Source organism: Salvelinus alpinus, chromosome 12 (assembly GCF_045679555.1).
Source record: "Salvelinus alpinus chromosome 12, SLU_Salpinus.1, whole genome shotgun sequence".
NCBI lineage: Eukaryota > Metazoa > Chordata > Actinopteri > Salmoniformes > Salmonidae > Salvelinus > Salvelinus alpinus.
Genome location: NC_092097.1, coordinates 7,762,059 through 7,788,789, shown reverse-complemented (window position 1 = coordinate 7,788,789; position 26,731 = coordinate 7,762,059). Strand labels below are relative to the sequence as shown.

At 41.8% G+C, this 26,731-nt stretch overlaps 1 protein-coding gene across 1 annotated transcript; it reads left to right on the top strand.

The window, feature by feature from the left end:
* Window positions 1-1,618: 1,618 nt before the first annotated feature.
* LOC139535413 (plakophilin-1-like) lies at window positions 1,619-21,498 on the top strand. Its single transcript, XM_071334797.1, has 13 exons — window positions 1,619-1,891; window positions 9,549-9,646; window positions 10,816-11,306; window positions 11,412-11,553; window positions 11,661-11,868; window positions 15,751-15,910; window positions 16,352-16,469; window positions 16,745-16,924; window positions 17,134-17,304; window positions 17,567-17,720; window positions 18,129-18,315; window positions 19,514-19,598; window positions 20,408-21,498. The coding sequence occupies exons 1-13, from the start codon at window positions 1,699-1,701 to the stop codon at window positions 20,480-20,482; spliced, it is 2,262 nt and encodes a 753-aa protein (XP_071190898.1). The 5' UTR covers window positions 1,619-1,698; the 3' UTR covers window positions 20,483-21,498.
* Window positions 21,499-26,731: the final 5,233 nt, after the last annotated feature.

Here is a 26,731-nt window from a genome sequence, read left to right as displayed (position 1 = left end):
TACAGTCTTTCAGACATTCTGTTCATATTTACTTAATCGGTAGAAGCATGGCGCTTGCAACACCAATGGTTGTGGGTTCGATTCCAGTCACAGTGCACCATTCACTTTGGAGTCGTGCGGTATAAAGATATCTCAATTTCTTTGTGGTTCTAATGGACCGTTTTACCACTAGAGGGCAATGTTGCACATGTAGCAGATACTGACCACCTGAGGATGGCAATACAATTTTAATGGCAAACCAAACAAATAGACAGGCAAGATAAGGTGACCCATGTGATATAGCTTTCAATGATTAACCATGTGATGTCTCCCATCTGTGGTATAGTCTTTGCTGGAAATGCAAACACTTACACACAAAGATCTTGAACTTTAAGAGAAATAGATGTATTTTGAAATATGGACTTTTTGTACATTTACTTCCCATATATAGGTTTTGTTTACACTGACATTTGGGTTTATTACAAGGTAATAATCATATAGCCGACCACTGACTGTTGGAAACTACAAACCGTAAGTATGCATAGATGGTATGATTGAAGGATAGAAGTGCTGTTACTTCCAACACAAAAGTTCAACTCTTCTCTAATGAGTCATTTAACATGTCTGAACATCAACACCTAAATCCATTTGAGGGTTTCCTGAGAAGTGGGAAATGAATGCTTGGCGCAGATTGTCAGGTATAGTTTGGCCACCACCCATAGCAATAACTGCCCTAGGGCGCCAAGCTGTGCCCATGGGTGTGGTGCTGCTTTGTTTTGTCTACACCAGCGCATTTTGCCAGTGAAGTGTTGCCTGGCCTAACAGCATACAATCTGACAATTGAATTGGGTATTTTCCCAGGCTATTCTCACGGCCTTTGTCCTTCAAAATCGGTGCTGTTTGATCGACCGTCATAAAGAGATAAGAATCATTAGACAAATAGGTTCACCATATTCAATATCACATTTGGGAGAGTGTTTTTACACAAGACTCCGTGAAGGCTTATATCCAATGTAATTCATTTCAATTTCATTGCTCCAGAGCGTGACCTTTGCTCTCACACATTCCTCATATAAAATATGACTGTCTATCACACCTAGCCTTGCCGATCTCACTTTGTTAGAAATGTGTCACCGGCTTGAGAGATATTGAGTAAGACGGTACAGAATTATCTATTCATGAACATCTTGAGAGTCAAAAGGGTGAAGAAGTAGTCACAGTGCAGAAAGGTGTGAAGAGCATAATTATTAATTCCACCAGTTGCCTGACTATTTGATTGCTGAACTCTCGACCTTGCTCTGGGTCTGGTCTTGGGTGGAGATCACATCATGGATGTTGGCTAACTTAAACAGTCTTATGATGAATGCAGTGATCACTAGTGAATTCAGTTTATTTATCAAATGTTATTATTGAGCATATTGTTATTATTACCCAGGCCTGGTTTGCCCTGGAGAGGGTCCCTGGGCAAGAAAAGGTTGAAGACCCCTGTTCTACAGAATCTTCAGTCAGCAGCCGCACAGGAAGACTAATATTTACTAGTAAAATGAACCCTTTCTTCATTCACATCCACAACCGTGGTATTGCTTTATAATGGGCGTGGTTCATTGTTCAGGGCAGGGCAAGGTGCATTGTATATTAGATTGCACGTACAAACGCCACCTGTACAGACCTAGGAACGGACTGTCGCATTTTTCGAATTACAGCTGGAAACGGACCTTCATGATGACAATGGACCCGTTGAAATCGGCCATGTCCATCGGGAATGTGGATGAGACATCTCTTGCTTTGCCGTCCGATAAGAAACTTCGGTCCAAACAGCAGCGAGTCTTGGATCAGGTGCAAACCATCAAGAGGGGCAAGTCGAAGTACAGTAAAAATGGATCTGTGTCTTCGCCAACGACATCCCCAACGAGTAAGCAGAGGCCTAATTATTATTATAGAAACATAGATAGCCTAATAAGTTATTTGTATGCTATTTGATTTGACCTAAAGTCCAATCTGGTTATGGTTTCATTATTATTATTTTTTTTTACATACGATGTGCATTGTTGTGAATGATTTAGCGTATTCATTGTCAAATATGAAAACTGCACGAATAAAATATCAGCAACTCCACTTTCGTAAAGTCTGTTAAGTTAACAAAGTGCAATATTTGTCATTTTAATATCAAAATAAACATATTTAGGCCAACTGATATATATTTCGAATCCTTTACTATTGAATGAATACAAGCATCGACTTATTGATGACTTTCTTTTCCTCATTGTGCTCCTGCTTAACGTCAAAAAGTTATGAAACCCGTAGAGCAATTAAAGCGTCACATTTGTTAGAGTTGCTCTTTGAGATGTATTAATTGATATTAGAAGCACCCCGATTTTTTTTTACACGAGCCAATATATGGCCACATACTGAATCAGATTTTAGAAATGTGACATTACTGTTGACTTTTTGTGGCCATATATAATACAAATCTTGTGTATTTGTAAGTAGCACTGGAGCAGTCTTATATTTCATAGCCAACCTGCCTAAAGTGGAAGAAATTGCCAGGAAACACCTGAAATCAACCTGTACACCACTCAAATGTTGTTGAACGACTACATGAATCACCTCAACAAATGTCTTTAAAGGGTTAAAAACCTGTTATGTTATCAAGTTAAAAAAATTGCCAACACACCCAAGGAGTTACCATATAGAGCAAATATTTTGAGAACATGGCTTGTTTTCTCTGAATATGACCTTGAACTAACATAGGCTTTCACATTACGCTACGATTTATGTAATATCACCTTGATATGAAACTGTTACCCAGTGGATTTAAGCCTTACATTTGTAAGAGATTCTCTTTGGGATGTGTTAATTGCTATTAGAATGGATGCCCAAAAATTGGGGCATGGAACCCTGATACTTTTTAACATAATAATCCATTATAGTCGCCAATACTGAATCAGATTTTGTAAAGGGGATATTACTGTTGAATTTTTGTTGCCATTTATAATAAAACATATAGTGGATTTGTGAGTAATGGACCAGCCTTCAACAATATGCCATTATATTGAATAAGCAATGTGACCTAAGTGGCATAAATCTATCTATAAACCATTTTTGTTGAACTACGACATGACAAATGTCTTTTAAAAGGTTAAAAACATGTTATCAAGCTTTAAAAAATCCCAACACACCCAAGGAGTTGCATTATATAGCTAATTGATTGAGAACAAGGATAATTTCAAAATGACTTTAAACCGGAGGTGGTCGTTCTAACATGGGCTTTTACATAACCCTAGCCATGTCAAGAAAAGCTAGCCGCAGTTTTTGTTCACTTCAAATAATTAGTCTTGTTGGTTACCTAGCTAAAGGAAAACAACAGGCAACATACACTGACCAAAAATATAAATGCAACATGTAACGTGTTGGTCCCATGTTTCATGAGCTAAAATAAATGATCCCAGAAATGTTCCATATGCACGAGCTTATTTTGTCTCAAATTGTGTGCACCAATTTGTTTATATCCCTGTGAGTGAGCATTTCCCCTTTGCCAAGATAATCTATCCACCTGACTGGTGGGATAGCAAGAAGCTGATTAAACAGCATGATCATTACACAGGTGCAACTTGTGCTGGGGACAATAAAATGTGCCGTTTTGTCACACAACACAATGCCAAAGGTGTCTCACGTTTTGAGGGAGCGTGCAATTGGCATGGTGACTGCACAACCGTCCACCAGAACTGTTGCCAGAGAATTTAATGTTTATTTCTCTACCATAAGCCGCCTCCAATGTCGTTTTAGAGAATTTGGCAGTACGTCCAACTGACCTCACAACTGCAGACCAAGTGTAACCACGCCAGCCCAAGACCTCCACATCCGGCTTCTTCACCTGTGGGATCATCTGAGACCAGCCACCCGGACAGCTGATGAAACTGTGGGTTTGCACAACCAAAGAATTTCTGCATAAACTGTCTCAGGGAAGCTCATCTGCGTGCTCGTCATCCTCAACAGGGTCTTGACCTGACTGCAGTTCAGCGTCGTACCCAAATTCAGTGGACAAATGTTCACCTTCGATGGCCACTGGCACGCTGGAGAAGGGTGATCTTCATGGATGAATCACGGTTTCAACTGTACCGTGTAGATGGTGTGTATGGTGTCGTGTGGGCGAGCAGTTTGTTGATGTCAACGTTGTGAACAGAGTGCCCTATGGTTCCGGTGGGGTTATGGTATGGGCAGGCATAAGCTACGGACTTTGAACACAAATGCATTTTATCTACGGCAATTTGAATGCGCAGAGATACCGTGATGAGATCCTGAGGCCCATTGCCGTGCCATCACCTCATGTTTCAGCATGATAATGCACAGCCCCATGTTGCAGGGATCTGTACACAATTCCTGGAAGAATTCCTGAAAATGTCCCAGTTCTTCCATGGCCTGCATACTCATAGACGTGTCACCCATTGAGCATGTTTGGGATGCTCTGGATGGATGTGTATGACAGCGTGTTTCAGGTCCCGCCAATATCCAGCAACTTTGCACAGCCATTGAAGAGGAGTGGGACAACATTCCACAGGCCACAATCAACAGCTTGATCAACTGTATGTGAAGGATATGTGTGGCACTACATGAGGCAAATGGTGGTCACACCAGATACTGACTGCTTTTCTGGTCAACGCCCCTACCCTTTTTAAAGGTTTCTGTGACCAACAGATGCATATCTGTATTCCCAGTCATGTAAAATACATAAATTAGGGTCTATTGAATTCATTTCAACTGACTGATGTTCTTATATGAACTGTGACTCAGTAAAATCTTTGACATTGTTGCATGTTGCGTTTTATATTTTTGTTCAGTGTATAATATTAAATCTAGCTAGCTACCCAGCTAACAAAAGGACGTCCTTAGGGAAATTGGTAGGGGACCAACAGGAAATGTTGTGAGGTGCTGGTTATTCATATGCTGGGGTGGAAACTTCAGGGACAGCAGGCTCATACTTACTGTATAGGCAGCACACTTTACCAAAACAGGCACAATCATCAAGATACTTTGCTTTCATTGTCAAAACTCCTGAAAGATGCTTGGCTGTTGGAGTCCACGTGCACTTCTTTTGATACATACAAAGCAAGTATCAAACCTTCCAGTTCTGGAACATTGTTCTTGAAATTTAAGACTTGTGATGATTTTTCTCTGTGTGCACAGAACTAGAGATGTTGGTATTTCTGTTGAAATATTAGAAGCCTTGGCACCATGGTTCTTTGCACTGGACAGAACAAACTACGCAAGGTGGATTCCTATCCACATTCAAGACATGAAAGCTCTACCGGCTAACATCAGAGAAGAATTCTCAGACTTCTGAGTCATGCCAAAAACACAAAACAAGTTCTCATTCATGCAACTTGACCAAGCCCATGAGAAAAACCATTAGTTGGTAAAAGGAACATGGGGGAGCCATTGGACTAACAGAGAACCCCACTGCCTTCTGGAGATGGATAGTAGCGGGACCTGAGCAGGCCAGACTACTGGTTGGTTTTCAATTCCAGATTTTGAATGTAGATTTCCCCCTTCAACACAATCTTCAACACAAGCAAAGTTCATCACACAAAAAAAACAAGTAGCCACCATCTCAAGCAACTCAATATTAGGAAGGTGTTCTTAATGTGTTGTACACTCGGTGTATAGCTCAAGCAAGTCATTGTGGATAGGAACACATCCATCCATCAGAGCATTAAGAGGAATAATGTACCACTGCTTAAAAATGCTAAGGCAAAGCCAGTCACAAAATAGAAAAAGTAAATAACAGCATTAAAAAGTGATTGCACTTTCAGCCAACTTTACATTGCCAGCAAGTTCCAAAATGGAAACATGGATGAGTTTTTCTCTCATGAGAATAACACATGTCCTCCAATCCTTTTTAAATACCGGAATGCTTAACCTGGCAACCCCAAAATCTCACTAGATTCCTACCTACCTGTGCCCCTCTTCTTTTGATGCCAAAATCATTGACAGAGCTGTCATTGTCCATTCCTTACCCATCCACCAAGTTTCCACATTTGGAGAATATGGCAGTAGTGTCTTCCTGCCTTGTGTAGAGCACCAGTTGAAAAACTGCAATAGAATTGATATTGTGTGGGACACTCAACAAGAGAGAATCTAGGAAAATGCGTCCGAATTAAAGTTGGGAGACAATCATGCTTCAATGTAAATTATCTGATTTTCTCAGAAATCCTAACAAACAGGAACTGTTTTAAAATGATGACACAGACTGTGTGTGCCAATTAATTTGAAGATAGAAAAGAGATCTACAATATGTGACAAAGCAAGCAAGTATAGTGTAGAAAATCATTGTACCATCGAAACTTAGACTTGCTTTCAATGAGAATGACAGATCTATAAATCACATTTCTATTTGAATTTGGTCGGAGCTCCCAAAAAGTTACATATTGCAGCTTTAATTCAAGTGAGCATGCACTTGCCACTTTTGTTTGGTTAGCAGTGTTTCGGTAGCGCGCACACACACATGATGGAGTTTGCAAAACAAATGTCCATCTGGATTGATGGAAATAATCATGATTCTGCCAGGTAGGCTACTTTGTAGCAGATAGAAAGCCTTTCCGTTTACCCGAAGACGGTTATCATTAGCATCGCATACGCACCGCACACACACACAGACGGTGGCATTCCTGTGCCGTGGCCTCTTCAGAAAGTTGCAGGGAATATGAATCACTGATGCATTCTGTTCATGTTTTATGATAAACTTGGGCAAATTAATAAATATTCTAATAAATTAAATACATTTTGTTGGTTTCCAAATGTGAGATACATTTGATAGATTAACCGAAAGTAACAAAATTCTAGTACCAAACCGTTTTTTCATGTTGTAGTGTCGGAAAAGTACCGACATTTTGGTGTACCGTGCAACACTAGGGGTTGCAAAGGTGAGCCCCTCTGTTGTCGGAAATGTCAATGCCAGGATGCTGGATTATCATGCACTGTATTATGCCATTGTGCTGGCACATCTGAACCAGCGCCCTAAATCTTTGATTTTCTAAACTAATTAGAATACATTTTATGTATTATTACTCAACTTAATTTCATGAAAATGTCGTTAACATCTACATCAGAGGCCAATTTGAATTCTACCTCTTCAATATATTTGCAATGAGCACCCCATTACACATCATGGAAGGCCATGTCCACACCCATAGAATGATGTCCACACCACTCAGGCCTGTTCTACATTTTCTAAAGGAAATTGAGAATTGACTATAGCTAATGTTCTCCATCACTAACTGTCTACGTAGCCTACATTTGTAAATCTTACTCAACTGTATTTATTATAATAAGTAGCCTACATTGGAAGAATTACTCACCAAAGCTCTCACAATAAAACAATTTCAAGAAAGCAAGTTCAAGACAAATATTTACAAACATACAACAAATAAGAAATTATTTTACTTAAGTACTATAGCCGAACGATTTTTACATTACATTTGAGTCATTTAGTAGACACTCTTATCCAGAGCACGGTTTGGCTCAATTCTGGATTTAATTGAGAATGCCTCATAAATTCCAATTCAATTATTGAATGTGAATTTAATTTGAATTGAAGTAGTAAACATCACACATAGTTGCAATTATAATATGAATGAAATGAAATAGAATTGAATTCAGTGAAATTCAATGAAATTCAAATGCCTCTGCTATTCTATATTAGGTGTACCCTATTTAAGTGATAATGCCAGAGAAGCCGGTGTTTGGAGGATATATTGGCATGGGGGTGTTGTTGAGGGCCGGCAAACCGTGCCGATATATCCTCCAGACACCGGCTTTGAGGGCATTATAACGGGTTACCAACATATTCTAATAATGATTCAAATGTTTTCAGATTTTTTAAATGTTCATTCATTTATTCATACTATTTCATTCTTCCACAAAATATAGTCCCGACACAAATTTAGGGTTGCTACCCAAGCCGGCTGGTCGTTCAATCTATCGGTTCGGTTGCCAGAGACACGACCCAGTCTTTCAGTCTTTTTGTTCTGTATCTATGGAACAAAAATACTTGTTATGTATCTTTAGAACAATCCAGTCAATCGTTCTAAATGTTCCATTACCATACTGGCTTGCAACTTTCTTATCCCTTGCTTGCTAGCTAGCCAACTACGGCTAACTTATAGTCACATTAAAAGTGCAGCCAGAATAACAGCAAAGTAGCTGCATTTGCATTTGTTTAAGCTGTTTTCTAGTGACATTTATTTGGATACATCCATAACAATGAGCTAATTAGGCGCAATTTCGCCTGGCATAGAAAATGTAATCACTCATCAGGACACTGTTGTTCAGAGGAGCTAGCCAACAACACAGCTAACACAATCACTTCAAACTGAAGCTGGAAAGACTGCAAACTAGCTGCCCTTCATTTCGTTTTACCTTTTTTCAATTGACATTTCTTTGTATATATCCATAAAAATGATGCCAGCTGATTCATGATTTCGACTAGCTGAGAAATGTTGCCTGGATGTTTCGTCCTGACTTCCGGCGCGTTCCTTACTATGGAACAGCTGGAGATCGAATTTGAATATTGAAACAATGTTGAAAATGTTGGAGAGACAGATAGCAAGGTTTATACAAATCTCCGCTGTTGAAAACTAAATCTTAGTCTCAAAGAAATGTGGGATAATGTCTAGATGCTTTTTATAGTGGAGATCAAGTTTTTAAAGTGCCTGGCTGGGCTGATGAGACAGCGGATTGCACGGTCAGATGGAACAGAGTAAATAGGCATTTTAATGTCATAGAGGCCTTCAAAAGAAGCCTAAGAAATGAAATGGTTGGTGGAAACATAATTGGGTATTCTAAGCACTTAAAATAGTTTATGAACATTGTTTCCAGAGAAAAGTGAAATATTCTTTGGTATCTGGAAGTGTGACTTGTCAGATTCAATGAAACTCTCATGTTTTATGACTGAGTGGAATTTATTTGAATTGCACTGAATTAAATTCTACTTCATGTCATTCAAGTTATACCTCCTGTGGGGTGCGGCCAATTTACATTTGAATTTCAACTCATGAGTTGAATGGGAGTCAGTTCCTAAGTTCTGAATTAAGCCTAACCCCGATCCAGAGCGACTTACAATACATATTTCACTAGAATGCATAAGTTCCCTGTTTATTATCTAAAAGCATAAGACACTGTGGATGGCATGACAATGACGTTAACAGTACAATACCAATCATTTGTTTTTGTCAAAACAGCAAATAGGTATAATGCTTGGTTGGCAGGCTCACATGGAACATGTTCAAAATTGCATTTTGTCCCACCAAAACAAAACACGTTTGATGTTTGACAGTTGGAAAAACATGGCAAAACATACTTACTGCATCTCTCATCACAGTGCATCTCGTAATGTGATTAAAGATTTCAAACGTATTAGTCATTACAGCTTGGAGACTTGCTTCCTCAAGCCCTCAATTTAATCGTATCAAAGCAATAAACAGTGTATCTTTTCTCACACTCAATATTTTACAGTGATAACTAATATTAACATATTTTAAGAGCCATTTACAATCTCTTGTTTTTCTCCGTAGGTCCTGTGTACATCAACATATTCGCTGACTCCTTTAAGTCACCTACCAGTCTCAATGGAGGGGCCTTCTTTAATGGTACAAATGGCCTCTCAAAAACGGTATGACGCTTTTCATATTTCACATCACATTCCCTTTTGTTTTAAATACAAAGATAGAAAACATTGTCCCATATTTTTGATAACTGTGCTTGGATTATCAGTTGTATTTAGCAGTATATCATTTAAGGACAAATTATGGGTCAGTGGTGATCAACAACAACAAAAATCCCCTAAAATCTCTTTTACAGCTTTAGGCACAGTGGATATTAATATGAAAGCAGTGCCATGGTCATCATAGGGTAGTAAATCTGAGACTATTCTCGGAACCCAGAGCCATATCTCACATGGCCAGCTACTCAATGTATGTGACCAGTCTGTCATGAGAGTCTGAGTCAGGTGTAACCAGGTGCTGGAGATGACTGACTAACCACAGGACTGGGTGTGAATGTGCGATACTGCCCAGTCATTATTGCTCCAGAAATCTGGGGAGTGTTGTTCAGCTTTCTCTCCAGCACAAGTGAGAAAAGTGAGGCATCCTCCCATAATGGCACCTGACTCATTGTTGAAACTGACATCTTTGTCTCAATCATATGCTTTCACTTATCCACCTCACACAGGTGAGGCATGATGAGTAGTCCAAACGGAAATCTAGTCCATGCCAAGTTTCCACCTCAACCGAGCTCTGGAGGACTTCATTCTTGTTCATGACCAAAGAGAGAAAGAAATCCATATTGACACTCAACATATTATATAGGTTAAACTGTAAATTATCGTCACACATTACCCTTACTATTACTTAATACTATTACTCATGTCTGTAAACCATTTCTAACACATTATTTACAAATGATGTCTCACACAACTCAGAGTCGGTGAGAAAAACAAGCATTCACAAAACGTTCTGTTTGTATGTAGTGTGTCTCGGCCTGTCCTGTCCAGTCATGAGGATGCCTGTCTCAACTGTTTATGTAACATAAATCTTATTCTGGAGAGGTGCCCACTACAAATCGTATATGAATAGTTCTGATTTCCCACTGCCCTCTGCCAATTAGACAAGTCTAGAATAGTTATCAATAACAATAGATTGATTAAATGCAGTACACGGTATTTATCTTCACCAAAGTGGTTCTACGCCTTTGTGTGTATTATGATTTTGGAATGAAGTTGAAAGTGTTGCAATATTCCTGCTTTGTGTCTGCTAGCATTTACTCAATTACTTCGTCCTGCAGCTCAGCTATGAGAAAAGCACCAAGCGAAGGGTCGTGGCCTCCAAGGAATCTACGGTCCAGAGGAACATGAGCAGCTCCAGCCAGTGGGAGAGACGATTCCCTCTCAGCCCCACCATAGGCAAGCACAACAGCAGCCGCAGTGTGCCTGACCTGGCCCCCTTCCCCACCACTACTACTACTACCACCATCACCACGCAGCAGCAGCAGCAACAGCAGTCCTCGGCCCCCGCCCGGCAGCTCCAGCCCAACAGGTCCAGCGTCTTCCTGTCCGAGAGGAACAGCAGTCAGGTCATCTCCAATGGCAACAGCTCCTCTCAGGTCGCTGTCAAAGGTAATGGGGTGCAGAAAAGGAACAGCCAGTTGATTGGCACGCGTCAGACGAAAAGTAGTGGCCAGATTACCAGCAGCCAAGGTCGTATTGAGAGGGCACCCTCTAACCTCTCCGTGGCCGAGTCCAAGATATCAGGGATGAAGAGCAAGGGTGAAGCGGGGTGAGTGGAATGAGTGGGTGTGTAAATGCTGCTTTGGGCTTTGATGAGTTGCATTTCAAATGTGTGTGAACAGGTGTTGATACGTGTATGTGCTTTTCCCAACAGGATTAATGGTAATGGTCAGATAGCTGATATAACCATGAAGGAGGCGGTGGAGTACCTGTCCAGTGGAGATGAGAACTACCAGCTCTGTGGAGCCTCCGTCATCCAACACGCGACCTACTCAGAGGACAAGGCCAAGCAGGAGGTGAGGACACGCATCTGGGTCTCTTGGACCAGGATTAAACAACTCTGTCCTGTCCTGAAGGACACTGTCCTGAATTAGGATGTCTAACAGTTTTACATGTCTCTCAGGTGTTGCGGCTCAAAGGGATCCCCCCTTTGGTGAACCTGCTTAGGAGTCCCAGTCCCCAGGTCCAACAGACTGCCTCCGCCACCCTGCGGAACTTGGCCTTTAAAGATGCAGACAACAAGGAGGAGGTCCAGCGCTGTGGGGGCATCACTGAGGCACTGGCCCTGCTCCGAGACACAGACTCTACTGAGACACAGAAACAACTCACAGGTAGAGAACACTATTCTATTCCTGTACACAACGCTTCTCCGTCTAGTGACAATACAGAATGCAGACATGTGCCCCAGTGTGAATGCAAGCGGGTATGAAAGCGAAACACGCTTGTGTTGCTTTCTGATGCCAAAACATACATATTTACATTAAATGTATTCGTGCCGTAGAGCACAGGAAAACACTCCCGCTAAACACGCTCCCCTTAACCCTGATCAGATCCTGCTGTTGGTCACACCGGTGTTCTCTTGTGCTGCATTGTGCCAGGGGAACTTGATAGGTGAGACATCTCACAATAGTCTGTGTTCTGGACTATTGTTCGGTCTTCCAGAGGCTGTGTTCAATCAACTGGCTCTTGTGTAATCAAATATTTACCCTGGTTCTTGACTAGCAACAGTACATAGCTACAGTATCTTTGATATATATGAATCAAATCAAATTGTATTAGTCACATGCGCCGAATACAACAGGTGTAGACCTTACAGTGAAATGCTTACTTACGAGCCCAATGCAGTTTCCAAAAATATGAATAAGAATAAGAAATAAAAGTAACAAGTAATTAAGAGCAGCAGTAAAATAACAATAGCGAGACTATATACAGAGTGGTACCGGTACAGAGTCAATGTGCGGGGGCACCGGTTAGTTAAGGTAGTATGTACATGTAGGTAGAGTTATTAAAGTGACTATGCATAGATCATAACAACAGAGAGTAGCAGAGGTGTAAAAGAGGGGGAGGAGGTCAGAGACCTGGCCATGTGGTGCCAGGACAACAATCTCTCCCTCAATGTGATCAAGACAAAGGATATGATTGTGGACTACAGGAAAAAAGAGGACCGAGCACGCCCTCATTCTCATCGACAGGGCTGCAGTGGAGCAGGTTGAGAGCTTCAAGTTCCTTGGTGTCCACATCACCAACAAACTAACATGGTCCAAGCACACCAAGGCAGTCGTGAAGAGGCCACAACAAAACCTATTTCCCCTCAGGAGACTGAAAAGATTTGGCATGGGTCTTCAGATCCTCAAAATGTTCTACAGCTGCACCATCGAGAGCATCCAGACTGGTTGCACCACTGCCTGGTATGGCAACTGCTCAGCCTCTGACCGCAAGGCAGACAGAGGGTAGTGCAAACGGCCCAGTACATCACTGGGGCCAAGCTTCCTGCCATCCAGGACCTCTATATCAGGCGGTGTCAGAGGAAGGCCAGGTCTCCTCCCTGTCTCGTCGTTGTCGGTGATCAGGCCTACCACTGTTGTGTCATCGGCAAATGTAATGATGGTGTTGGAGTCGTGCCTGGCCTTGCAGTCATGAGTGAACAGGGAGTACAGGAGGGGACTGAGCACGCACCCCTGAGGGGTACCTGTGTTGAGGATCAGCGTGGCGGATGTGTTGTTACCTACCCTTACCACCTGGCCCGTCACAATGTCCAGGATCCAGTTGCAGAGGGAGGTGTTTAGTCCCAGGGTCCTTCGCTTCTTGATGAGCTTTGAGGGTGCTATGGTGTTGAACGCTGAGCTGTAGTCAATGAATAGCATTCTCACGTAGGTGTTCCTTTTGTCCAGGTGGGAAAGGGCAGAGTGGAGTGCAATAGAGATTGAATCATCTGTGGATCTGTTGGGGCGGTATGCAAATTAGAATGGGTCAAGGGTTTTTGGGATAATGATGTTGATGTGAGCCATGACCAGCCTTTCAAAGCACTTTGTGGCTACAGACGTGAGTGTTACGGGTCGGGAGTCATTTAGGCAGGTTACCGTAGTGTTCTTGGGCACAGGCACTATGGTGGTCTGCTTAAAACATGTTGGTATTACAGACTCGGACAGGGCGAGGTTGAAAATGTCAGTGAAGACACTTGCCAGTTGGTCAGCGCATGATCGCAGTACACGTCCTGGTAATCCGTCTGGCCCTGCGGCCTTGTGAATGTTGACATGTTTAAAGGTCTTAATCACATCGGCTGTGGAGAGCGTGAACACACAGTCTTCTGGAACAGATGGTGCTCCCATGCATGTTTCAGTGTTATTTGCCTTGAAGCGAGCATATAAGTAGTTTAGCTCGTCTGGTATGCTCGTGTCACTGGGCAGCTCGCAGCTGTGCTTCCCTGTGTAGTCTGTAATGTTTGCAAGCCCTGCTACATCCAACGAATGTCAGAGCCGGTGTAGTACAATTCGATCTTAGTCCTGTATTGATGCTTTGAAGGTTGGATCGTTCGTCGGAGGGAATAGAAACTGCATTGTTGGTTTGGGGCTCGTAAGTAAGCATTTCACTGTAAGGTCTACACCTGTTGTATTCGGCGCATGTGACTAATACAATTTGATTTGATTCATATATATCGGAGGGAATAGAGGGATTTCTTATAAGCTTCCATGTTAGAGTCCCGCTCCTTGAAAGCGGCAGCTCTAACCTTTAGCTCAATGCGGATGCTGCCAGTAATCCATGGCTTCTGGTTTGGGTATGTACGTACGGTCACTGTGGAGACAACATCATCGATGCACTTATTGATGAAGCCAATGACTGATGCGGTGTAGTCCTCAATGCCATCGGAGGAATCCCGGGAACATATTCCAGTCTTTGCTAGCAAAACAGTACTGGAGCTGAGCATCTGCTTCATCTGACCACTTTTTTATTGATCTAGTCACTGGTGCTTCCTGCTTTAATTTTTGCTTGTAAGGAGGATAGAATTATGGTCAGATTTGCCAAATGGAGGGCGAGCGAGAGCTTTGTATGCGTCTCCGTGTGTGGAGTAGAGGTGGTCCAGAATTTATTTTCCTCTGGTTGGACATTTAACATGCTGATAGAAATTTGGTAAAATGGATTTAAGTTTCCCTGCATTAAAGTCCCCGGCTATTAGGAGCGCCGCCTCTGGGTGAGCGTTTTCTTGTTTGCTTATGGCAGAATACAACTCATTCAATGCTGTCTTAGTGCCAGCCTCTGACTGTGGTGGTATGTAAACAGCTATGAAAAATACAGATGAAAACTCTCTAGGTAGATAGTGTGGTCTACAGCTTATCATGAGATACTCTACCTCAGGCGAGCAATAGCTCGAGACTTCCTTAGATATCGTGCACCAGCTGTTATTTACAAAAATACATAGTCTGCCGCCCCTTGTTTTACCAGACGCCGCTGTTCTATCCTGTCAGTACAGTGTATAACCAGCCAGCTGTATGTTGATTGTGTCGTCGTTCAGCCACAACTCCGTGAAGCATAAGATATTACCGTTTTTAATGTCCCATTGCTAGTTTAATCTTCCGCGTAGGTCATTGATTTTATTCTCCAAAGATTGCAAGTTTGCTAGCAGAATGGAAGAAAGTGGGGGTTTATTCGATCACCTACGAATTCTCAGAAGGCAGCCCTCCCTTTCGGCCCCTTTTTCTACACCTCCTCTTCACGCAAATCACGGATATCTGGGCCTGTTCCCGAGAAAGCAGTATATCGTTCGCGTCGCGCTCGTCAGACACGTGAAAGGAAAAAAAGGATTCTGCTAACTCGTGGTGAGTAATGGCAGTCCTGATGTCTAGAAGTTATTTTCGGTTATAAGAGACGGTAGCGGCAACATGAGTGACAATGACAGAGCTGTACTGTAGTTAAGTGAAAATTAAACACCTCATATTTCGTGTCAACCCTGGTCGTGGGGACTCGAAGGGTGCGCAGGCTTTTGTTCTCTTCCTGGTTATGCTTTGGGAAGTACACGCCGTGCCCGTGTCATGACAGTTTGATCAATGTACACTGTGTTGGCTATCTAGTATTGCTTGTGTTGAATGTATTGTTTGTGTTGAGCTTGCTAAGATCGATGGTAATAATGCCACAAGAGTAGCAGGTACCAGCTATTTGAACAACAACTGCTGCTTCTACTACCACTGAACTACTGCAACTTTGTCCTTTCTCTTCAGGTCTCCTTTGGAACCTGTCATCTGCAGACAGTCTGAAGCCAGAGCTGGTGCGTAGTGCTCTGCCTGTCCTGACTGAGACTGTGGTAGTACCATACACTGGAGATGAGACAAACAGCAACCAGGACCCAGAGGTCTTCTACCATGCTACGGCATGTCTACGGTGAGACACATCAATCAATGCTGTAGACCAGGAGTGTACATTGCACAGATGGATACAGGCAGTTAGCCAGGAAGTTAGAGAGACAGACTTATGAACTGGCAATGGGAGGGGCTCATGATGACAGATCCCAGGTACCATCTACGCTTGTTTTGGCATTGAGCGAAGCGCTTAATTAAATTTGATCCAGTGGCACTGCACTGGCTGAACCTGTAGATTACTCTCGATACTACTCCTAGCCTCTTAAGTTGTGTCTGTGCCAGTCTCAGAGGATTGGGTAAATAGCATAATACAAATTCTTACTGTCACTCATGGATGAAAGTACTGTTCTGTTCTAGTCTGTATTGTTATCCACTGTCAGACTATACAATGCTGGCCTGACCTGCCTTTACCTGATGTATGACAAGACCAGTTTAACTTCATTTTCCCCGACTGCCCCAACAGAAACCTGAGCTGTGCGACTCAAGGCAACAGGCAGGCCATGCGTAACTGTCGAGGCCTCGTCGACTCTCTGGTCAGTTACGTCCAGCGCTGTGTGGCTGCAGAGAGGCCAGATGACAAGGTGAGCATGCAACATTGAATTACTTAAAATAAAGTTTAAACAAGTAATGTTGAATTCATGGAATATAATTATTCAGCAATAATAGAAAGTCTAGCTCTAACTACATGTGAACGTTTCATGGAATACATTTTCTCTAATGGTTACATGTTTGTTGCTACCTACTTTCTAACTTGGAGTTGGATGGATCATACTATGAACATGTGTGTGCTACAATAGAGATACAGTACATGCTAAGCTAACCAACCCTTTAATACTTTTGCCTCTGTCTGTGTCAGTCTGTGGAAAATTGTGTGTGTGTCTTGCACAACCTGAGCTTCCAGCTGGAGAGTGAAGCCCCTGCCCTCTTCAGCAGGATCACTGCCCTGGCCAGGACACCCAGCAGGGCCAACACCCCCAGTGAGACCGGCCCCATTGGGTGCTTCAGCCCACAGAGCAGCAAGGTCCAGGAGCAGGAGGTGAGACAGGCATATAGGTCAAATAAAATCCAGGGAGAGCGGAGAGAGACGGATACACAATAGCAACATATCGTATTGAATGAACTATACACTTTTTAGCATTACACACGGCAATTACATGTACATCAACTTCCGTCGTATATTTTCCATCACCTAAAAAAAATCTGATGATTGATAATAACTTGGTCCTCCTCTTTTTACTCTTGTAGAGTCACTTTGACTACCCTGTGATGGAGGAGCAGAACCCGAAAGGAGCAGGCTGGCTCTTCCACTCCAAGACCATGCAGAGTTACCTGTCTCTGCTGGGGTCCAGCCAGAGAGAAGAGACCCTGGAGGCCTGCTCTGGAGCCCTGCAGAACCTCACTGCTAACCAAGGCATTGTATGAACAACACTCATTTACATTTACATTTAAGTCATTTAGCAGACGCTCTTATCCAGAGCGACTTACAAATTGATACTCATCATTTTGATTATTTCATTATTTATTCACACAAAAAGTATTTTAAATGCAACAAATGTATAGAGAAAAACATGCACCAAATGTGTGTATAAAAAACAACATTCACATCATGGTCTCACTTAATATTCTTTATAAACCCTTCATAGACCCTTTTATAATGTCTTCATCTCTGTGTCCACAGGTGTCTAGTGTGATGAGCCAGAGCATCGTGCAGAAGCTGAACGGCCTGCCTCACATCTCTCCCCTGCTGCAATCCTCCAACCCCAGCCTCCAGAAAACTGCTGTGTCTCTGGTAGGGAACCTGGCCAAGAACCAACGCCTTCAGAGCACCATGGGTGAGCATGGACACCAATCATAGCCCTGTTCTTTGTAGAACAGATGGAACCGAAAATGTTTGGTCAGAGGAAACCTTGTTTCAACGACTGTGTAGTTTGCATTGAGAGCAAACATCTCGCTGGGCCAGTTTAGCTAAGCAAATTTTCTCCTGGTATTTTAAGGCTGCCCTCCCCCACCTCTCTGATTCTAAGCGGTTGGGTACTTGGGTTGGATACATTCAGTTGTGCAACTGACTAGGTATACCCTTTCCCTTCACTTTCCCCTTCCCTTCAGAGAGGATTAAACATTTCATTTACACCTGACCTTTGGTGGTTTTAGCTTTTAACATTTTGTGGTTGAATTAGCAACACTTCATCGCGTGCGTTTGCTGGAGGTGAATGACCTAATAGGATGTGTCTTGTCTGAAGCCCGACAGACCCTACCGGAGCTAGTTGGCATCCTCAGCTCATGGACCAAGAAAGAGAAAGAGTTTGATGACACCCTGGCCATGGCGTGCCAAACCAGCCACAGTCTGCTAATGAAGGAGCCTGAGCTGGGGAAACCCCTGCTGACCAACAAGCTGGTCAACTCAGTTAACGACCTGAGCAAGAACAGGTAAGGCCTGGCCAATATTTTGTATTGCAATTTTTTTAAACATTTGGCCGTAGTTAGTCTGGCAAATGGATGGAGGGCTGCTGGGTTCACATCCTCAAGGATACAGAGACTATGAGGACCCTGGCAGCATCTCTGTTCCAGTGCCACTATGACTATGCTTGTATCGCATGGTTCAGTGGCATAACAACAAATCTGAAAGACAAACTTCAAACAGCCCAAAATAAACTGATGAGAATTATACTCATGCTCAGCCCTAGGACGCACATTGGTCCTAATATTTTCAGGGAACTGAACTGTTTTACAGTTGATCTCCGGGTGGTGCAGATCAAACTGTGAATGTTTTTTAAAGTTATACATGGCCTTGCCACCAGTTACCTGTCTGGTTATTTTCATTTCATTTTAGACTCATAGCCATTTATTTTATTTTTGTTGCCAATATCAGACCGGTGCGCTATAGAAGCATAGCTGAAAAAAGCTATTTCCTTAACACTGGTCAGGTGCACAGGAATGGAATGGTGTACCAATCCATTTAAAATCCATCCCTACGCTAGGGAGATTTAAGGTAAACCTTAAGAAATGTTTTATGGGAAAAACGCTTTAAAACTGCACATACTTGGTCATCTATTTATTCCTTTTACTGTTTCCTCCCTACTGATGAGATGTATTTGAAATGTATTTTGTTTTTGTGTTATAATCTTGTGTATTTTTATTTTTTCATGTATTTTCAACAGGACCACAATGGAAATACGTGTTTTGAACGTTTTTGTGTCATCCTCAATGATTTGAATGGCATTGTACTGTATCCACATGTGTGGTTGTATTGTGTTTAAAATTGTCAACAAAAATGAAATAATAATCCCCTCCCATTCCCCTACCTTTGGGCCCTTGAGCAAGGCCCTTAACCCTACAACATGCTCTCCATCCAGGGGCACTGCACTGCAGCTTGACCCTGTGCTCGTCTCAACTGTGTGTGTGCTGCCTGGGGCAGAAGACATTTCCGTGGTTCACTGTAACTATTGGACAATACATTAGAGCAGTTTGCAATACACAATACTATATAAAGAAAAATTGAAAAAATCTAACAGTTGTGGGCAGCCACTTTGGGGACATTCTAAAGAACCCAGATAACAGAGCCTTGAGTTTGAGGATAATAGAAAGAATACCCCAGTCTTACATGGATTGTTCTTTCTCTTGATAGGGATTTCCCAAAGGCCAGCAAAGCTGCAGGTGTGCTCCTCTACAGCCTCTGGTCAGAGAAGGACGTACAGAGTTTCCTAAAAAAGGTACCAATTTTGGGCTGATATTTCAAACAAATTCTGTTTTTGTACGATGCAATGTGATATCCCTGTTGCAGATATTGACCTCTTTTGTCAGACATGCGTTTTACCTACCAGTTTACGCCTCAATACCAAATGAAAGCGAAGACAACATGTGATTGGGTGGGTTTTACAATGGAGGCAATAGAAAGGACAATCTGAATAGGCAGGCTCAGTCAGGTCAAATACGGTAATCGGTGTGATGACTCATCACCCCTTCCCTGAAGGTAGTTGCTATTATTTCTGCTGGCACCTTTTTTATGTTGTGAAAACACAGTAGAGATCCACAGTATCTGTCTGTACTCGACTGGGTGGGGTGTGTCGAGGGTGTGTCGAGGTTATTTCCTCAGTTCTGTGAACCTAATCCACGCCCCCCCCCAGTCAGGTAATTATCCAAAACAGTGGAGGACGGATGGGGAGATTATGTTCTGTTTGGTGGTATTCTGTACACCTGCAAAAGATTAGATGCACATGATCCATAGGGGTGCTGAAATGGCACAGCCGAGGAATCTAGAGGAACAGGTTCGACTAGGCTCTGCAGACCTAGGACATCTTATCCCTTGTCTAGTCCTCTTTAACTTCTAATGACTATAGTTGGGTCTTGATCTGTTCCATCAGTTGCTTGACATTTCAGCTTCACTTGGGCAACACTTGGTGAGAAACCTGGCGTGAGCTAGTAACTGTAACTATGCCATAACGTATTATTTTGTCAAGGGGGGGGAAAGGTCAGTATCAAGGGGGGAATCTAATGTCTATTTTAATCATGTGTCCTACAGCAAGGGATGAATAAGGGTTCCTTTGTGAATGACATCACCAGCGCGGCTCACCGGTCTGTGCAGGTCATTGAGTAACAAGACAACTGGCATGGATCTCTTGGCACAACCTCCGGATGTACTAATGAACTTGTGGGCCTAATAAACCTACTACGGTACATATCAGATTGGGTCCAGTTAATCTGAATACAGATAAAAAAATGTATAGCTAATCAGAATGCTTAGCCATTATGTTTAGTTGTGTCTTTCGTCTTACGTCAGTACAAAGGTGATGATCTTGCACTTATATTTCTGTTATTTTCTAGGCTCTTTTGTGTTTACTAGAAATCCTTTTTCTGTTTTTCCACTGTAAACATGATGCTTTTGTATTGATAATGTCTGGTTACTGGGATTGCTTGAATAGGGCCCCTTCGCTTGCATGTCAATTATGGTTCATTGCGTATTTATCTAGCCAGGATAGTCCACTCAGTAACAATTGCCACTGTTTGTCAGGTAGTCCTGAGGGTATATTACAAAGCAGGATCAAGGAGTTAGCCAACTAACTTGCCTAAATATATATATATATATATATTTATATATATAGACAAGTTTGAAATGGGCATGGTCAAATTGATTCCAAGGTTAGCTGGCTAACTAATTGATGCAGCATGCCACTCTGGGTTCCACAGAATCTAATATATATATATATATATATATATATATATATATATAAAAACGTACACATCACAAAATGGACATATTGTGATGTCACCGATGTTTAACCTTGTGTAGCTACTGTGCTCCTCCATATGGTACATTCATACTTTAAGCATGTTTGCTACATTGATGTTTTTGTCCATTACTGCATGGTTTAGATTTTTTTTGTCACGTGACATTTTAGTCACTAGCTAGGTTACCATCCAATTGGCGTCAGAGTTTCATGCAAATATTCAAAAATCTGCATGAAAACAATATGCACATTTTCCAACCAGAAATGTGTTTCCATCAAATTGACTTGTTGCAGATAAAAGGCTGTGCGTGATGACGTAGTGCACATACAAATATTTTTTGCTTTAAAATCCCATGTACCTAATAAAAATACAAATTAAATGGTTTTTCATTGCATTTTGAAATCTACATATGGTTTTCTCACAATTGTTGTTTGTTATATAGGGAGTTTGTCTACTCTGGTATTGGCACGTGCGCTATAGCCACGTATAGCGCACGTGTTTGTCAAAATATTTGTCAAAATGCAGCCAAGCATCCATGATCATGTCACCAGAGTAAGACCCTCGATAATTATTGGAAAGGAGCATCAAGCTTATTAACTTGCACTTTCACCACCCTGTGAAGTTCAATTTATTTAATCTGTAGCTTAATAAACGGTGTGCTTTCTCGATGAGTCGTAATGGAAGGACCACACAACATGTCATCGTGTGACTCCAAGTTTACTTCGATACGATGGTTATTATATCAACATTTGCGCATAAACGCGTTTCCACCGACATTTCTCACATAATTGATTTTACAGACACAAGAAGATCCCACCTTGTCAACTTTTGGAAAGTTTACCAAAAATAAATCTGTTTCCATCAGGCATGTCATGACATTTTTTATCCAACATGTACTTTACTCTCATTAAAAGGTTGGAGCGAAACCTGTTTACTGCTGTGTATTTAAATTCAGATGAGGTACTGTAAGTGTAATGTATCACCAAAGATATTTGCTGTTCTGTACTCATTGGATAATGGATAAAGTATATTTTCAAAACATGTGTTCATGAGAACTCTATGCTTGTTAGCTTAGTGTTTTTTCCCCCCAAGTTCACGTTAGATGATACATACCAGTACTCGTGTGAGTACATGCTGTACTTAACAGAACCATAACAACCATTGGCAGAGGTAGTAGATCAGCAATTGGGGAATGCAACTATGTGAAGCCTGAAGACAAATGTGTTTGAAACATGAGAATAGAAATTCCAGAAATGGAAAGTACATTAGGGGGCAACGGAGCTGACACCAGGTGAAAATTATTTTATGACTGATTATTTTATGAGGTAGTGTGGTGAGCAATCAACACATGTTGTGATGAGAACTTGGCAGGGATCTGAAGACTTGTCTTACCTTCCCAAGCTAATGCTTTGGCTTAAACTCATTGTGTTAACATAGGCCGCAGTTCAATACAAGGTGTCGGGTGAAAGCGCTGTGGACAATGTGCCTTTTTAAATGCAATGTTCCTGACATTCACAGAGATCGTGTCCACGGTAAACTCTGCAGATGCCGGCTCAAAATTGAAAGATAGCAATAAACGTCAAGCGCTCTACAACACGTGTTGGATTGAATCCCGGCCGTAGTCTCAAAGGCTCGAGTCGAGACACAGACGACTCCCGATACCCACTCGGTCAAACAAGGACGGTTCTGCTCCACTTGAATAACAGCTGGTGATGCAGCAGGAGCAGACACATACTGTCCCTGGTCTACAATCATGCCCTCACTTTGTTTTGTTTCACTCAAGCTGCCTGTCTCGTCTGGTCTGCTGTGGTTGGTCTGGGCATAGGGTGCAAACTGTTTTGTGGGCAGATTACCAGTTTGTCTTTCACCAACTATTCACGTTACTTAACTGATTTACGGTTCTGGAATTAGGAGGTGGTATTTAGGTTAGGGTTAACCCGCTTTAAATTATGTTCTGCTTATAAAGGCTTCATAAAGCCTTCATAATACCTCCATAAGCACTACATAAACATACATAAACATGTTACAAAGCATCTATAACCGTATGTCATGTTTTATGAAGGGTGTATACATGTCAAATGTAGAATGTCACTATGTTAAATATAATGTAAATGTGCTTTAGAAAGGATGACATGTTGTGCTGAAGGAGGGCACACACTCTAAAGGGAAGTCATGTCAGTCGCATTACACCTACAGTCGTCTCATTCACAGAAACCTCCGCCCAGATGCGTGGAAGATATGGTGGACCAACGCATTGAAGTTGGCCTTTAGTTAGGGTTAGGTTTAAAATAACATGTTAAGAAGATAAATTGTTTAAATGGATTAAATGGGCAGGGTTTAGCCATAACTATGACTTTGTGGCTGTGTTGACGAGTGACGATGAGGGAGAATGTTTTTGCTAGCAAAGGATGACAAATACTGTACTCGGTAAGGTCACTTCCATAGAATTCTATGGTCACTCCCACTAAGGCCAACTTTGACTGGTTGATATCCCAGGCTTATATGTGCTGTGTGCAATAACCTGGGGATGACGTTACACCAAGAACCACTTACCTTGATGAAAGCCCCCAACATAAGGACATTGAAAGTGGCTTTCTTCTAGCTTCCTACATGTTCCTCAGTAAACAAACACACACTCAACAATATAACGAGCCATACCGTGCGGTGCTGTGCCCAGTCAGGCCGTTGACACATTCACCCACTCCCTCACTGAAAGATCAGCCACAACATGTTGGCACCATTGTAACAGGTTGTAATCAAGCCCTGGTCTACAGCACGGGAACACAAGAGGAATACCCGGTGCGATAGTCTCAGGTTGGATTAATCCAAATCATCTTGGCTCTGATGCATGCACACACACACAGACACACACTTTGCAGGTCCATTAAACCATTTAAATACCTCTAAAACCCTACCCTGTGGATCATGAGAGAACCTTCATAAATCAGCAGAATGTTAGTCACCTATTTATTGGCACTTTATGTAGTGTCCTGTTATACTTTGTTGGAATTGAGACACCTTTTGTCATTCAAACACATCCATGGCAAGCATTTTGCTACATCCGCAATAACATCTGCTAAACACCTGTATGTGACAAATAAAATTGCATTTGATTAGGACTCTATATCGCATAATGCTGTACTTAATTTAAAGTCAGACACCTTTGGCCATTCATAACACATACATAAAGGCGTACTGATGCAAACACAAGTGCATTAACACTTATGGATTTATCACTAACAGCTAAAACAAATAAACGTTAAAGACATGTTAAAACCATAGATCACTTTTTTTTTTCATTTTTAAAACAATACAAATACATTAAGTTTAAAAAAGTCCAGCAATGCAGTTACATTGAACATTTCACAGGGCTGTGAATAGTATAGAATGCCTCTCTGCCTGCTGGATGAGAGCATGTTGGTAATGTCACACAGTTATGCCACATTTATGAACCCTTTATAGAGCCGGACATACCGTTATAGATGATATGTGACACATTTATGTAATGTTTATGAAGGCTTTATGAAGCCTTTTATAAACTGCACATAATTTAAAACGAGACCGGTATTTGTATAGTAACAACAAACAATTGTGTGGTTCCCTTGAATTTATAGATTTGTGGACACGTTTTGTTGAAATAAACTATAGGGAATGTATATGGAATTGCGGTGGGTAATGTTTGACCTTTTAGCGTGAGATACACTACTGTTCAATTTGGGTCACTTAGAAATGTCCTTGTTTTTGAAAGAACAACAGTGAAGAGGCGACTCTGGGATGCTGGCCTTCTAGTTGCAAAGAAAAATACATATCTCAGACTGGCCAATAAAAAGAGAAGATTAAGATGGGCAAAAGAACACAGACGCTGGATAGAGGAACTCTGCCTAGAAGGCCAGCATCCCGGAGTCGCCTCTTCACTGTTGACGTTGAGACTTATGTTTTGCCGGTACTATTTAATGAAGCTGCCAGTTGAGGACTTGTGAGGTGTCTGTTTCTCAAACTAGACACTCTAATGTAGTTGTCCTCTTGCTCAGTTGTGCACCGGGGCCTCCCACTCCTCTTTCTATTCTGGTTAGGGCCAGTTTGCGCTGTTCCGTGAAGGGAGAAGGATACAGCGTTGTACGAGATCTTCAGTTTCTTGGCAATTTCTCGCATGGAATAGTCTTCATTTCTCAGAACAAGAATAGACTGACGGGTTTCAGGAGAAAGTTCTTTGTTTCTGGCCATTTTGAGCCTGTAATCGAACCCACAAATACTGATTCTGCAGATACTCAACTAGTCTAAAGAAGTTTTATTGCTTCTTTAATCAGAACAACAGTTTTCAGCTGTGCTAACATAATTGCAAAAGGGTTTTCTACTGATCAATTAGCCTTTTAAAATCATAAACTTGGATTAGCTAACACAACGTGCCATTGGAACACAGGAGTGATGGTTGCTGGTAATGGGCCTCTGTATGCCTATGTAGATATTCCATTAAAAATCTGCCGTTTCCAGCTACAATAGTCATTTACAACATTAACAATGTCTGCACTGTATTTTTGATCAATTTGATGTTATTTTATTGGACAAAAAAATTGCTTTTCTTTCAGAAACAAGGACATTTCTGAGTGACAGCAAACCTTTGAACGGTAGTCTATATTATTTGCGTAAAAAGAACACGATCGCTACTCTCTCACATGGTGTACAAGTACAAAAACACAGTGTCAAAAAATGCAGGATGATTGACATTTGCAAGACTTGGCACTGGCAGCCAGGTTGTCAATTATGGCCTTCAAGGAAGGTGTGGTTGGTATTTTAATGCCATTGGCATTAATCCTTAACAGAGTAGATGCTTCAGGTTCCCACCAACTCAGCCATGGGTACAGAGTCATGGGTACAGTCACAAAGACATGAGGCAGAAGGAGCGTAATGTACTGTCTGGATCTTGTGAAGAACCACCCTGTGACATCATTCTTCCACCTTCAGTGTTTCATTGTCTAATTATGAACTAGGCAGTATATTTAACTGGCAGAAAATGAATAGTGGCAAACGGCGGTATGCTCACCCAAAGTTAACTGCTATGCATTTACCTAAGCCTAACCCTTACCTTTAAGCTACAGTCCTTAGCTGAAACAATAACAAAGCAGTCACCACACTTCTGTTTTGGTACAAATCTGAGGGATGGGCCTGGAGAAATAAACCACTGTTATATTCATAAACCGAGTTATGGATGCAATGACATAGAAACTATAGTTTTAACCATGTGTTTGTTTACATTTACATAGTTTACAAACATTGAACTCTCTGGATAACATGAAAACTGCCTAACCAGCTCTGCTAGGGCGAGTAAAATGGTCAGAGTGGTCTCATTTGTGTCTGGAAGTAGCTAGCAAGCTATCCAACATTAGTTTCGATGCTTGACTCACATTGTAAGGCCAGTACGCTCAAACCAACCCTACTCCTCGGCCAAAGCATCCAGTGTGCGCTCCGAGAGGTCTGAATTTAAATGGACAATCTGACAACGCTCTGAATTTGTGTGTGCATTCTGGCACTCCAGGTTGAATTAAGAACACACCAGAAGTCGTAAAATGTCTAACTAGTAATTTTGTAGGCTTAGTTGTTTTAGTCGTATGTACATTTA